At 43.4% G+C, this 12,773-nt stretch overlaps 1 protein-coding gene across 1 annotated transcript in view; it reads right to left on the bottom strand.

The window, feature by feature from the left end:
* adm2b (adrenomedullin 2b) overlaps positions 1 to 8,997 on the bottom strand; it is a 9,462-nt gene extending 465 nt beyond the window's left edge. Inside the window, exons 1-2 of the mRNA XM_061916826.1 lie at positions 8,696 to 8,997; positions 1 to 268 (exon numbers count right to left, since the gene is read on the bottom strand). The exon at positions 1 to 268 is cut by the window's left edge and continues 465 nt beyond it. Of these exons, the coding sequence (XP_061772810.1) occupies positions 1 to 268; positions 8,696 to 8,814 (387 nt within the window). The 5' untranslated portion in view covers positions 8,815 to 8,997. The remainder of the gene's footprint in view (positions 269 to 8,695) is intronic.
* Between the last annotated feature and the right edge of the window lie 3,776 nt (positions 8,998 to 12,773).

Below are 12,773 nucleotides of genomic sequence, written 5' to 3'. Positions count from 1 at the left end.
CCCCAGGACGCAGCCCACCCTCATCAGCTGCCCCCTTCGGCCCCCGCTGTTGGCGTGGCGACGACCTCGCGAACTCCCCTCCCGGGCTGATGACGGCGCGTCCTGAAGGAGCAAGAGTTGGGACAACCTGGGCGGGGGCTCTGCTTTTAGGAGGGCTCTCCACAGGTGGCCTCTCTTTGCCAGAGGGACGGGGTCGTCCGGGGCGACACATGCAGCGGGGGTCACGGTGGTGTAAGAAGGCGTCGTGTATTTAGAAGATTTGGGTGACCTGAAAAACAGAACGCCATGTTTGAAAGCCTTTTTACATAGTGCGACTATATCTACTTAAAGACATTTCAACACCGAAAACGGAGATATAATTCATAATACTAAACATACTTAAGCTTTGCACTGGGTTGTGCAAGAAGGGGGAAGACAGAAAGAACAATGTGGACAAAAGTCTTCGAGGAGCTAAAAAGTTGCAGCACTTTCTGTTAGGAGGGAAGTTGAAGTGCTTTTTGTCTCACCTATTCTTCATCATCTTCTTGACTTTTTCCATTCATGTCTATTGTCTTTTGACATTTTGGATTTCACAGTGTTTGGTGGCCAGAAATGATGCAGTGTAAAGTAGCACATGGTTGCTCACCTCATTGTTTGTTTACGCTTTGGTGGGGCTGCTTCAGGCCAGTCAGTGCAGCTGCATGACCTATTGACCTATTTGTGGTGTTGGCCTCACAATACGAAGGTCCTGAGCAGTCCTGGGTTTAATCCCGGGCTCGGGATCTTTCTGTGTGGAGTTTGCATGTTCTCCCCGAGACTGCGTGGGTTCCCTCCGGGTACTCTGGCTTCCTCCCACCTCCAAAGACATGCACCTGGGGATAGGCCCCTCCTACCTCCAAAGACAAGCACCTGGGGATAGGCCCCTCCTACCTCCAAAGACATGCACCTGGGGATAGGTTGATTGGCAACACTAAATGGTCCCTAGTGTGTGAATGTGAGTGTGAATGTTGTCTGTCTATCTGTGTTGGCCCTGGGAGGATGTGGCGACTTGTCCAGGGTGTATGCCGCCTTCCGCCGCCCGAATGCAGCTGAGATAAGCTTCAGGGACCCCAAAAAAGAGACAAGCGGTAGAAAACGGATGGATGGATATATATGTATTTGTGTGTGTGTATATGTATATATATATATATATATTAGGGGTGTAACGGTACACAAAAATTTCGGTTCGGTATGTACCTCGGTTTAGAGGTCACGGTTCGGTTCATTTTCGTTACAGTAGGAAAACAACAAAATATACATTTTATGGTTATTTATTTACCAAATTTCAAACAATCAATCAATGTTTATTTATATAGCCCTAAATCACAAATGTCTCAAAGGACTGTACAAACCACTACGACTACGACATCCTCGGAAGAACCCACATAAGGGCAAGGAAAACTCACACCCAGTGGGCAGGGAGAATTCACATCCAGTGGGACGCCAGTGACAATGATGACTATGAGAAACCTTGGAGAGGACCTCAAATGTGGGCAACCCCCCTTGTAGGGGACCGAAAGCAATGGATGTCAAGCAGGTCTAACATGATACTGTGAAAGTTCAATCCATAGTGGCTCCAACACAGCCGCGAGAGTTCAGTTCAAAGCGGATCCAAGACAGCAAATTTGTAAACAATGGCTTGATCCTTTTAACATTGGGAACACTATAATAATTCTTCCCACGTTAATCCACATTAAACTGCCTCAAGTTGTTGCTTAGATGAAATAAAATTACACAACTTTTCTTCTACATATAAAAAGTGCAACATCAAACCGTTTCAAGTCAATTCATCATGCTTAATTTATTACAGCATTGAGTAAGCCTGTAGTTGATTTTGTATTATGTAAATGTTATATTTGTATCTACATTTAATAGCAGGGACCCTGCCATTCAAAACTTGGCTGCTAAATTACTAATGATTAATGTAACTATAGCTGAAAAATAGTACAATAGCAATAGGAGAGACTATTCATCCCTAAACACCATGGAGTTCATGTAGGCTTTATGATGCACTTACATTATTATATACACTATCAGAGACAGAAACTCTTCATTTAACATAATGTCCTTTTTTGCTGCATGATTTTTCCACCCCCATGCTTCACAGTAAGTGTGGTGTTCTTGGGATGCATCTCTGTATTCTTCTTCCTCCAAACACGACGAGTTGAGTTTATACAAAAATGGATACATGGATGATACAGCAGAGGATTGGGAGAATATCATGTGGTCAGATGAAACCAAAATAGAACTTGTTGGTATAAACTCAACTGGTCGTGTTTGGAGGAAGAAGAATACCGAGTTGCATCCCAAGAACACCACACCTACTGCGAAGCATGGGGGTGGAACATCATGCTTTGGGGCTGTTTTTCTGCTAAGGGGACAGGTCGATTGATCCGTGTTAAGGAAAGAATGAATGGGGCCATGTTTCGTGAGATCTTGAGCCAAAACCTCATTCCATCAGTGAGAGCTTTGAATGGTTGACCAAATACTTATTTTCCACCATAATTTACAAATAAATTCTTTAAAATTCCTACAATTTAAATTCCTGGATTTTTTTTCCACATTCTGTCTCTCACAGTTGAAGTGTACCTATGATGAAAATTACAGACCTCTGTCATCATTTTAAGTGGGAGAACTTGCACAATCGGTGGCTGACTAAATACTTTTTGCCCCACTGTACGTATAATTAATATAATTATTTTAACATAATGGACATTTAATTAATCCATCCATCCATCCATTTTCTACCGCTTATTCCCTTTTTGGGGTGGCGGGGGGCGCTGGCGCCTATCTCAGCTACAATCGGGCGGAAGGCGGGGTACACCCTGGACAAGTCGCCACCTCATCGCAGGGCCAACACAGATAGACAGACAACATTCACACTCACATTCACACACTAGGGCCAATTTAGTGTTGCCAATCAACCTATCCCCAGGTGCATGTCTTTGGAAGTGGGAGGAAGCCGGAGTACCCGGAGGGAACCCACGCATTCACGGGGAGAACATGCAAACTCCACACAGAAAGATCCCGAGCCTGGATTTGAACCCAGGACTGCAGGACCTTCGTATTGTGAGGCAGACGCACTAACCCCTCTGCCACCGTGATATTTATATAATATACTAAATTAATATTTAGTATAATTGGATATTAAGAGTATGTTAAAGTTGGACTTCAACAAAGATGATGGGGAGAAGGTGAGACACGTAAATAAGAGCGCCCAGGAAGCTACTTGAAAATGATGTGTAATACATCATCAGTGCGGGCTTCACGGTGGCAGAGGGGTTAGTGCGTCTGCCTCACAATACGAAGGTACTGCAGTCCTGGGTTCAAATCCAGGCTCGGGATCTTTCTGTGTGGAGTTTGCATGTTCTCCCCGTGAATGCGTGGGTTCCCTCCGGGTACTCCGGCTTCCTCCCACTTCCAAAGACATGCACCTGGGGATAGGCTGATTGGCAACACTAAATTGGCCCTAGTGTGTGAATGTGAGTGTGAATGTTGTCTGTCTATCTGTGTTGGCCCTGCGATGAGGTGGCGACTTGTCCAGGGTGTACCCCGCCTTCCGCCCGATTGTAGCTGAGCTAAGCGCCAGTGCCCCCCGCGACCCCGAAAGGGAATAAGCGGTAGAAAATGGATGGAAATCATCAATGCAACATTTTGACCAAAGAACCACTATCACATGTTATGTAGACCACAAGGAAGTCTTTTACATTTAGAAAAAAATCATAATGTGACCCTTTAATGCCCCTTATAATCCGGTGTGCCTTTTGTATGAAAAAAAAAAGTCCTCGCTCATCGGCAGTGCGCCTTTTAACCCGATGTGCCATACTGTCTGAAAAATAGAGTAATATTATAAATATTTGTCCTATATATTTGGCACGTATGCAGTACTCCTGGTTGTACTCCTGCATGATGTCATTGCACTCACGCGCCCCCGCATGCTTTGTGTTTGAAAGCAACTACAGAAAAAAAAGGCGCTTGTCCAACATTCCTACTAAGAGCGCAGCATGAGCTTCTTCACAGAGGATCTTTCTCTTAAAGGTAAAACGTTTTGTCCCCTACCAGAGCCCCCGTCGTTTCTCTACCGTTTCGCTTCTTCTTGCCAGTGACTGTATTGTGTTACATCCGTCACAGACTTCCACGCTCCTTTTCCCACTAGGCTGGGGATCTTCAATAAGACACCTGCTGTGGAAAATAATTTTTATCCTCATGCAATATAGTCTGAGAACAACAACTCACTAAGCCACATGGAAGTATGGGTACAGACATGATGTGGTAGATGTATACACACATACGGTACGTCACAAAACAAATTGGTTGCAAACGCTGGTTTTTATCTGTAACAACACTTGGGTTTTTGTTGAGACAACTCCTTGTTGTGCTCTTGTGTCCGTGCACCGAATCCCACTAAAGCACCCTCACCGCTGTCTCACCTCCAGGCTGCTGAGAGGAATTACTGTACCTCGGTCTCTCACCCTGCCAGACCCCAAGAGACTTTACTGTTCTTTTCCACTGTGTAAAATCCGAGAAACGGTTGTGCTCATTAGTCACAAACATCTTTATGATATCCTATCTACAGCAAACTGTGGTAAGTGTACCATTAGTGGTACTTTAACCTTTATGTGCAATAAATTCCATCCATCCATCCATCCATCTTCTTCCGCTTTGTCAGAGGTCAGGGTCGCGGGGACAGCAGCCTAAGCAGGGAAGTCCAGACTTCCCTCTTCCCAGCCACTTTGTCCAGCTCCTCCCGGAGGATCCCGAGGCGTTCCCAGGCCAGCTGGGAGACTTAGTCTTCCCAACGTGCCCTGGGTTTTCCCCGTGGTGCCCGAAACACCTCCCTAGGGAGGCGTTCGGGTGGCATCCTGACCAGATGCCCGAACCACCTCATCAGGCTCCTCTCCATATGCAGGAGTAGCGGCTTTACTTTGAGCTCCTCCCGGATGGCAGAGCTTCTCACCCTATCTCTAAGGGAGAGCCCTGCCTACCGGCGGAGGAAACTCATTTGGGCCGCTTGTACCCGTGATCTTGTCCTTTTGGTCATAACCCAAAGATCATGACCATAGGTGAGGATGATCGTAGATCGACCGGTAAATTGAGAGCTTTGCCTTCCGGCTCAGCTCCTTCTTCACCACAACGGATCGATACAGCGTCCGCATTACTGAAGACGCCGCACCGATCCGCCTGTCGATCTCACGATCCACTCTTCCCTCACTCGTGTACAAGACTCCGAAGTACTTGAACTCCTCCACTTGGGGCAAGAGCTCCTCCCCAACCCGTAGACGGCACTCCACCCTTTTCCGGGCGAGAACCATGGACTCGGACTTGGAGGTGCTGATTCTCATCCCAGTCGCTTCACACTCTGCTGCAAACCGATCCAGTGAGAGCTGAAGATCCTGGCCACATGAAGCCATCAGGACCACATCATCTGCAAAAAGTAGAGACCTAATCCTGCAGCCACCAAACCGGATCCTCTCAACGCCTTTATGCGCCTAGAAATTCTGTCCATAAAAGTTATAAACAGAATGGGTGACAAAGGGCAGCCTTGGCGGAGTCCAACCTTCACTAGAAACGGGTCTGACTGACCGCCGGGAATGCGGACAATCAGACAGTCCCATACCCCATACTCTCCGAGCACTCCCCACAGGACTTTTTCCGGGGTACACGGTGGAATGCCTTCTCCAAGTCCACAAAGCACATGTAGACTGGTTGGGCAAACTCCCATGCACCCTCAAGGACCCTGCCGAGAGTATAGAGCTGGTCCACAGTTCCACGACCAGGAGGAAAACAACACTGTTCCTCCTGAATCCGAGGTTGGACTATCCAGCGTATCCTCCTCTCCAGTACACCTGAATAGACCTTACCGGGAAGGCTGAGGAGTGTGATGCCACGATAGCTGGAACATGTAGACTGTATTGTATTTTAATAATTATTTAATAAGTACAGTGTTTTATTTTCCTATATTCAAACACAGGGTTACTTTTCAAACTGTGTAATGTTACAGTGACCAAAAATATTTGAAAATATAATTTATATACCACCACTTACGTGAGTCAGAACATTTTGTTAAGGCCCCCAATGAGGTTTTCCTGATGCTCATATTCAGAAAAAAAAATAGTCCTGGGCATGGAGTGAGAAAACATGATTTAATAAAAATACTACAACAACAAAAAGCGCGCACGAGGCGGATAACCAATTACGAAAGCTAGCATGGTAGCTAGAAAATAAAAGGGGCTTAGCATGGAAGCTAGCAAAAACAAATAGGTCTTAGCATGGAGGCTTTCATAAACAGAACCGGTAACAGAAGTCGTTAGGTGTTGAATAAAGACAAATTGGAAGCAGGGAACAAAAAACAGTAAGCTACAAACATCTAACGAAAATATAGCTTACCGCTACGCTGCAAAGATACGACACAACACGACAGGTAGCAACGACAAGAGCGACATGTGGCAACGACAATAATCCAGCAACTGACCGGAGGACAAAAACAGACTCAAATAGAAGTGGACTGATTGACACCAGGTGTGGCCAGGTGCCAATCAGTCACAGCTGAGGGGAAAACAGTACACAGGGAAAAAAAACAGGAAACAGACAAAATAAGAGCGCTGACAGGAACTAAAAACAGGAAATATTAAACACACACACAGAGGAAAAACTAAAACACAAACAAACTGTCAGTGGCAAGCCTGACAAAAATGTTACCAAGTTTTAAACAAATTAATGATGTGCTTTCCAGTAACATAATTTTAAAAATGTTTTTGTGACATTCTTACCTACAATTGCATTTGTGTACAATATTGTTGTTTTTTTAAGTTAATTTAACTTTTGCTTGATCATGAATAATCTAAATTCAAAAGTTTGATTAATTTAGAATAATGTATCATTCGACAGCACTAATAAAGTAAAGTGAATTATATTTATATAGCGCCTTTCTCTAGTGACTCAAACCGCTTTTACATAGTGAAACCCAATAGCTAAGTTACATTTAAGCCAGTGTGGGTGGCCACTGGAAGCAGGTGGGTAAAGTGTCTTGCCCAACGGCAGAGACTCGGATGGTGGAAGCGGGGATCGAACCTGGAACCCTCAAGTTGTTGGCACGGCCTCTCCACCAACCGGGCTATACCATACATCCATTTTCTACCACTTATTCCCTTCAGGGTCGTGGGGGGCGCTGGAGCCTATCTCAGCTACAATCGGGCGGAAGGCAAGGTACACCCTGGACAAGTCGCCACCTCATCGCAGCCGGGCTATACCGCCCCTATCAATATAAACATGACAATTTAACCGCCCTGTGTGATGAATGTAATTAACTTAAAATGTATTCTAATATTTATTATTATTACCTGGTAGTAAATGTGGTTTCTGTTTGGTTGTGTACAATATATCAGTGTTTTTCAACCACTGTGCCGCGGCACACTAGTGTGCCATGAGATACGGTCTGGTGTGCCATGGGAGATGATCTAGTTTCACCTATTTGGGTTAAAAATATTTTTTGCAAACCAGTAATTATAGTCTGGAAATGATGTGTTGTTGTTGAGTGTCGGTGCTGTCTAGAGCGCGGCAGAATAACCGTGTAATACTCTTCCATATCAGTAGGAGGCAGTGTGCAGGTAAAAAGGTGTCTAATACTTCAACCAAAAATAAACAAACAGTGAGTGTCCCTAAGAAAAGGCATTGAAGCTTAGGGAAGGGCTATACAAAATTAAACTAAAACTGACCTGGCTTCAAAGTAAACAAAAACAGAATGCTGGACGACAGCAAAGACTTACTGTGGTTCAAAGACAGCGTGACAATCAACAATGTCCCCACAAAGAAGGATAAAAACAACTAAATTTTTTTGATTGCTATAACAAAGTAGATGCGGGAGATATCGCTCAAAAGGAAGACAGGAAAATACCAAAAAGAAAAGAGAAAAAACACCAAAATAGGAGCGCAAGAATAGAAGTAAAACACTACACACAGGAAAACAGCAAAAAAGTCCAAATAAGTCAGGGTGTGATGTGACAGGTACGTGGTGACAGTACACCTACTTTGAGACAAGAGCTATATTGATGCATGCTTGGTTATGCTTTAAAGTCATATCCAACAATTGCCACAACTTTTTACTAACAACTTGTTTTTTAATGATTTCTGTTGAGGCTGTGCCTTAATTCGCATTTTCCAAAGCAAAAAATGTGCCTTGGCTCAAAAAAGGTTGAAAACCACTGCAATCTTACTGCATTGCATTGTTTCAATTTAAAAAAGGCCTTCATTAATAATAATAATAATAATTATTATTATTATTATTAATGGCAAAGTTTACCTTCACCGAAATGAGGCTCCAGGTGAGTGCCTGTTCATAAATCATGTATATCATTATATCTATACCCATCACAAAATACTATATATCTTGACCTTATTCATGTTTGTTACTGCAATACCATAACCCATTTTGTTTCACGTCATTTATATAAACTTTAAGTTTGTTTACTGACAAAAAAAACAAAGAATCAAACTATTTTTCTGAATATGAGCGCGGCATCATCAGGGAAACCTCGTTGGGGGTCCTCACAAAACATTACTCAGGTATAAGTGGTGGTTTATAAATATTTCAAATATTGACGATGAAACGACTCAAAACAGAACTACGCATTAATACTAAATAAGATTCCAACGAATGACGTTATTAAAACGTGTTTACCTGTCCCTGGCACCGAGGTTATGGTGGGTCAGACTCCGGGTCTGGAGCTCCAGGGGTAGGATGCCGAGCAGCAGGCACGTCCACGCCGGCAAGAGCGCACTCATGACGGCAAGACTCATCAAAGGTCCGCTTGGGTTGAGTCTCACAGGAACAAGGTGCGTCTATTTAATACAAATGTTTTTTGTTTTTTTTTAAGTAATTATTCCGTGGGTGACTTGAATATTGTCTTTCCTGAGGACATCCGAAAAATAAAAATAATATAAAAAATGGGATGAGTGGGTTTGCTCTCAAGGGGAGCAGCTGGAGGCTTTCTTATTTATAAGGTCTGACTGGAGGATGTGAAGCAAGGAGGAGGAACAACCTCACACTTATCAACTCACTGAAAGAAAACTTCATTAAGATGACTTCTAAGGCAATGAAACACTCATTTTATAGCAAGCCAAAGTAAAATTCATTTAACTCTTTGGAGTCCAGGCTAGGATTTAGTCGTTTTACATGATGTTTACTTTTTATATTTTACAGTATAAACTCTTTACCTTGCCTTCAGGTGGTTTCAGAATCAGAAATCCATTAATAAAGGCCTACTGAAACCCACCACTACCCACCACGCAGTCTGATAGTTTATATATCAATGATGAAATATTAACATTGCAACATATGCCAATATGGCCTTTTTAGTTTACTAAATTGCGATTTTAAATTTCCCGGCAGTTTCTTCTGGAAAACGTCGCGTAATGATGACGTGTACACGTGACGTCACGGACTGTTAGGAAATATGAGCGCTGCACACACACACAGCTAAAAGTCGTCTGCTTTAACGGCATAATTACACAGAATTTTGTAGATCTGTGTTGCTGAATATTTTGCAATTTGTTCAATTAATATTGGAGAAGTTAAAGTAGAAAGATGGAGTTGGGAAGCCTTTAGCCACACAAACACACGGTGATTCCTTGTTTAAAATTACCGGAGGTGAAACTTTACTATGGATCACAGCGGTCAAGCGAACATGGATCCCGACCTAATGTCAACCAGCAGGTTTCGGTGAGAGAATTGTGGTAAAAAGTCGCTTCTTACCGGAGATCAGCTGAGCTTGCGCCGTCCATAAAGCTGCCGTCGACTTCCCTGAGACATTGGCGTCAAGACACCCGTGGACACACACCTCCGACTATCAGGTACTGTTAAACTCACTAAAACACTAGCAACACAATAGAAAGATAAGGGATTTCCCAGAAATATCAAAGTAAATGTGTCTAAAAACATCTGAATCCGTCCCAATGCAATCGAGTTTTTTTTTAAACATTTTTTTTTTTTTAGTCCGCCGCTATCAATATCCACAAACACGAATCTTTCATCCTCGCTCAAATTAATGGGGAAATTGTCGTTTTCTCGGTCCGAATCGCACTTTTTGTTGGAGGCTCCCATTAAAAACAATGTGAATATGTGAGGAGCCATCAACATGTGACGTCATCGTCTGCGACTTCCGGTAAGGGCAGGGCCTTTCTGTTAGCGAACAAAAGTTGCGAACTTTATCGTGGATGTTCTCTACTAAATCCTTTCAGCAAAACTATGGCAATATCGCAAAATGATCAAGTATGACACACAGAATGGACCTGCTTAAAGGCCTACTGAAATGAGATGTTCTTATTTAAACGGGGATAGCAGGTCCATTCTATGTGTCATACTTGATCATTTCGCGATATTGCCATATTTTTGCTGAAAGGATTTAGTAGAGAACATCGACGATAAAGTTAGCAACTTTTGGTCAATAATAAAAAAGCCTTGCCTGTACCGGAAGTAGCAGACGATGTGTGCGTGACGTCACGGGTTGTAGGGTTCCACACATCTTCACATTGTTTACAATCATGGCCACCAGCAGCAAGAGCGATTCGGACCGAGAAAGCGACGATTTCCCCATTAATATGAGTGAGGATGAAAGATTTGTGGATGAGGAAAGTCAAAGTGAAGCACTAGAAGAAGAAAAAAGGCGACAGCAGTGGGAGCGATTTAGATGTTATTAGGCACATTTACTAGGATAATTCTGGAAAATCCCTTATCTGCTTATTGTGTTACTAGTGTTTTAGTGAGATTATAAAGTCAAACCTGAAAGTCGGAGGGGTGTGGTGACCGCCATGGAGGAGCCAAGAAAGTCGCAGCTGCCTCTTTAACAGCTGCAGGAGGACGCAAGCTCTGCTCATGTCTCCGGTAAGAGCCGACTTAGTACCACAATTTTCTCACCGAAACCTGCCAGTTGACATGTGGTAGAGAAACATGTTCGCTTGACCGCTCTGTTCCATATTAAAGCTTCACAACAAACAAAGAAACACCGGCTTTGTTTTGGTTGCTAAAGGCAGCTGCAATCCACTGCTTTCCACCAACCGCATTCTTCTTTGATGTCTCCATTATTAATTGAACAAATTGCAAAAGATTCAGCAACACAGATGTCCAAAATACTGTGTAATTATGCAATTAAAGCATACGACTTTTAGCCGTGAGTGGTGCTGGGATAAAATGTCCGCTCCAACCAATAACGTCACAATCACGCGTCAACATAAGCGTCATCAGTCCGCGACGTTTTCAACAGGACACTTCGCGGGAAATTTAAAATTGCAATTTAGTAAACTAAACCGGCTGTATTGGCATGTGTTGCAATGTTAAGATTTCATCATTGATATATGAACTATCAGACTGCGTGGTCGGTAGTAGTGGGTTTCAGTAGGCCTTTAAGATAAGTTCTAAGACAATAAAACACTCATTTCATAGCAAGCCAATGTAAAATTAATTTAACTCTTCGGAGTCCAGGCTAGGATTTAGTAGTTTTACATGATGTTGTTTACTTTTTATATTTCACAGTATAAACTCTTTACCTTGCCTTCAGGTGGTTTCAGAATCAGGAATACTTTATTAATCCCCGAAGGGAAATTACAATTTTCAGCACAATCCCTTTCAAGATCAGACGAACATTACGGGGAGACGGAACAGTATCAAACATTACAGGGAGACGGAACAGGATAGCTGACACGTCTGCCAACTTTCGGCGCCCCTTACAAAAAAGGTGAAATACAGGTAAACAATTGGCGGGGGATGAGAAAAAAAATCGGTCTATGCCTGGGCCCAAGGAAAAAAACAACTCATAGCCATAGCACAATTCCCCTTCTTACATGTGAGGGAAACGTCAAAGAACCCAAAGGACATTAAAGACATTAAGAGAGCAATGGTGATGCAAACAGCCACTTCTACATACAGCTATGAATAAAAAGTAAATCAGAATCAGAAATACCGTAGTTCCTTGAATTGCCGCAGGACATATAGTATGCGCCTGCCTTGAATTACTGCCGGGTCAAACTCGCTTCCCAAAATAATTAGCTCATGCTTGGTCAAACTGGTGACGTCACGAGTGACACTTCCCCTGTCATCATTTTCAAAATGTAGGAGGCTGATTTCAATACCGGTAATTTGAAATCGCATCAAGGGAAGAAGATTAAGAGCTATACAGTTTGATTTAAGGTCCAAGCTTACATCACACTCAAATTTTTACTGCATACCTTTGGTAAGTGCCGGAGTGAGAAGAGGTTTTAAAATAATTAGCGCATGCTTACTTTTACCGCATGTCTTTGATAAGCGCAGGAGTGAGAAGAGGTTTTAAATTAATTAGCGCCCCGGGGGCAATTCAAGGAAATACGGTACTTTAATAAACCCCGAGGGGAAATTAACATTTTCAGCACAATCCCATTTAAGAGCAGAAAAACCTTACAGAGAGACAGAACAGGATCACTGACAGGTCTGCCAACTTCTGGCGCCCCTTACAAAAAAGGTGAAACGCTGGGGATGGGGGGAGAAAAAAATAAAACTCAGTCTAAGCCTGGGCCCCTGGAGAGGAGGTCCAGACTGAGGCCATAGCACACATAAACATGTGTGCTATGGCTATGTAAAAGAAACACATACACTCTGGTGGCCTCTGCGGCGTTCCACGCCATCGTCTGCTGGGGTGGAGGATGCATGGCCATAGACAGGAGCAGACCCAACAAAGCAACCAAGAGAGCCGACTCCACTCTCAGCCGCCCGCCAACTCGGCCAGTGT

This window comes from Nerophis ophidion, linkage group LG12 (genome assembly GCF_033978795.1).
Source record: "Nerophis ophidion isolate RoL-2023_Sa linkage group LG12, RoL_Noph_v1.0, whole genome shotgun sequence".
NCBI classification, from domain to species: domain Eukaryota; kingdom Metazoa; phylum Chordata; class Actinopteri; order Syngnathiformes; family Syngnathidae; genus Nerophis; species Nerophis ophidion.
This window is presented reverse-complemented; position numbering and strand designations above follow the sequence as displayed.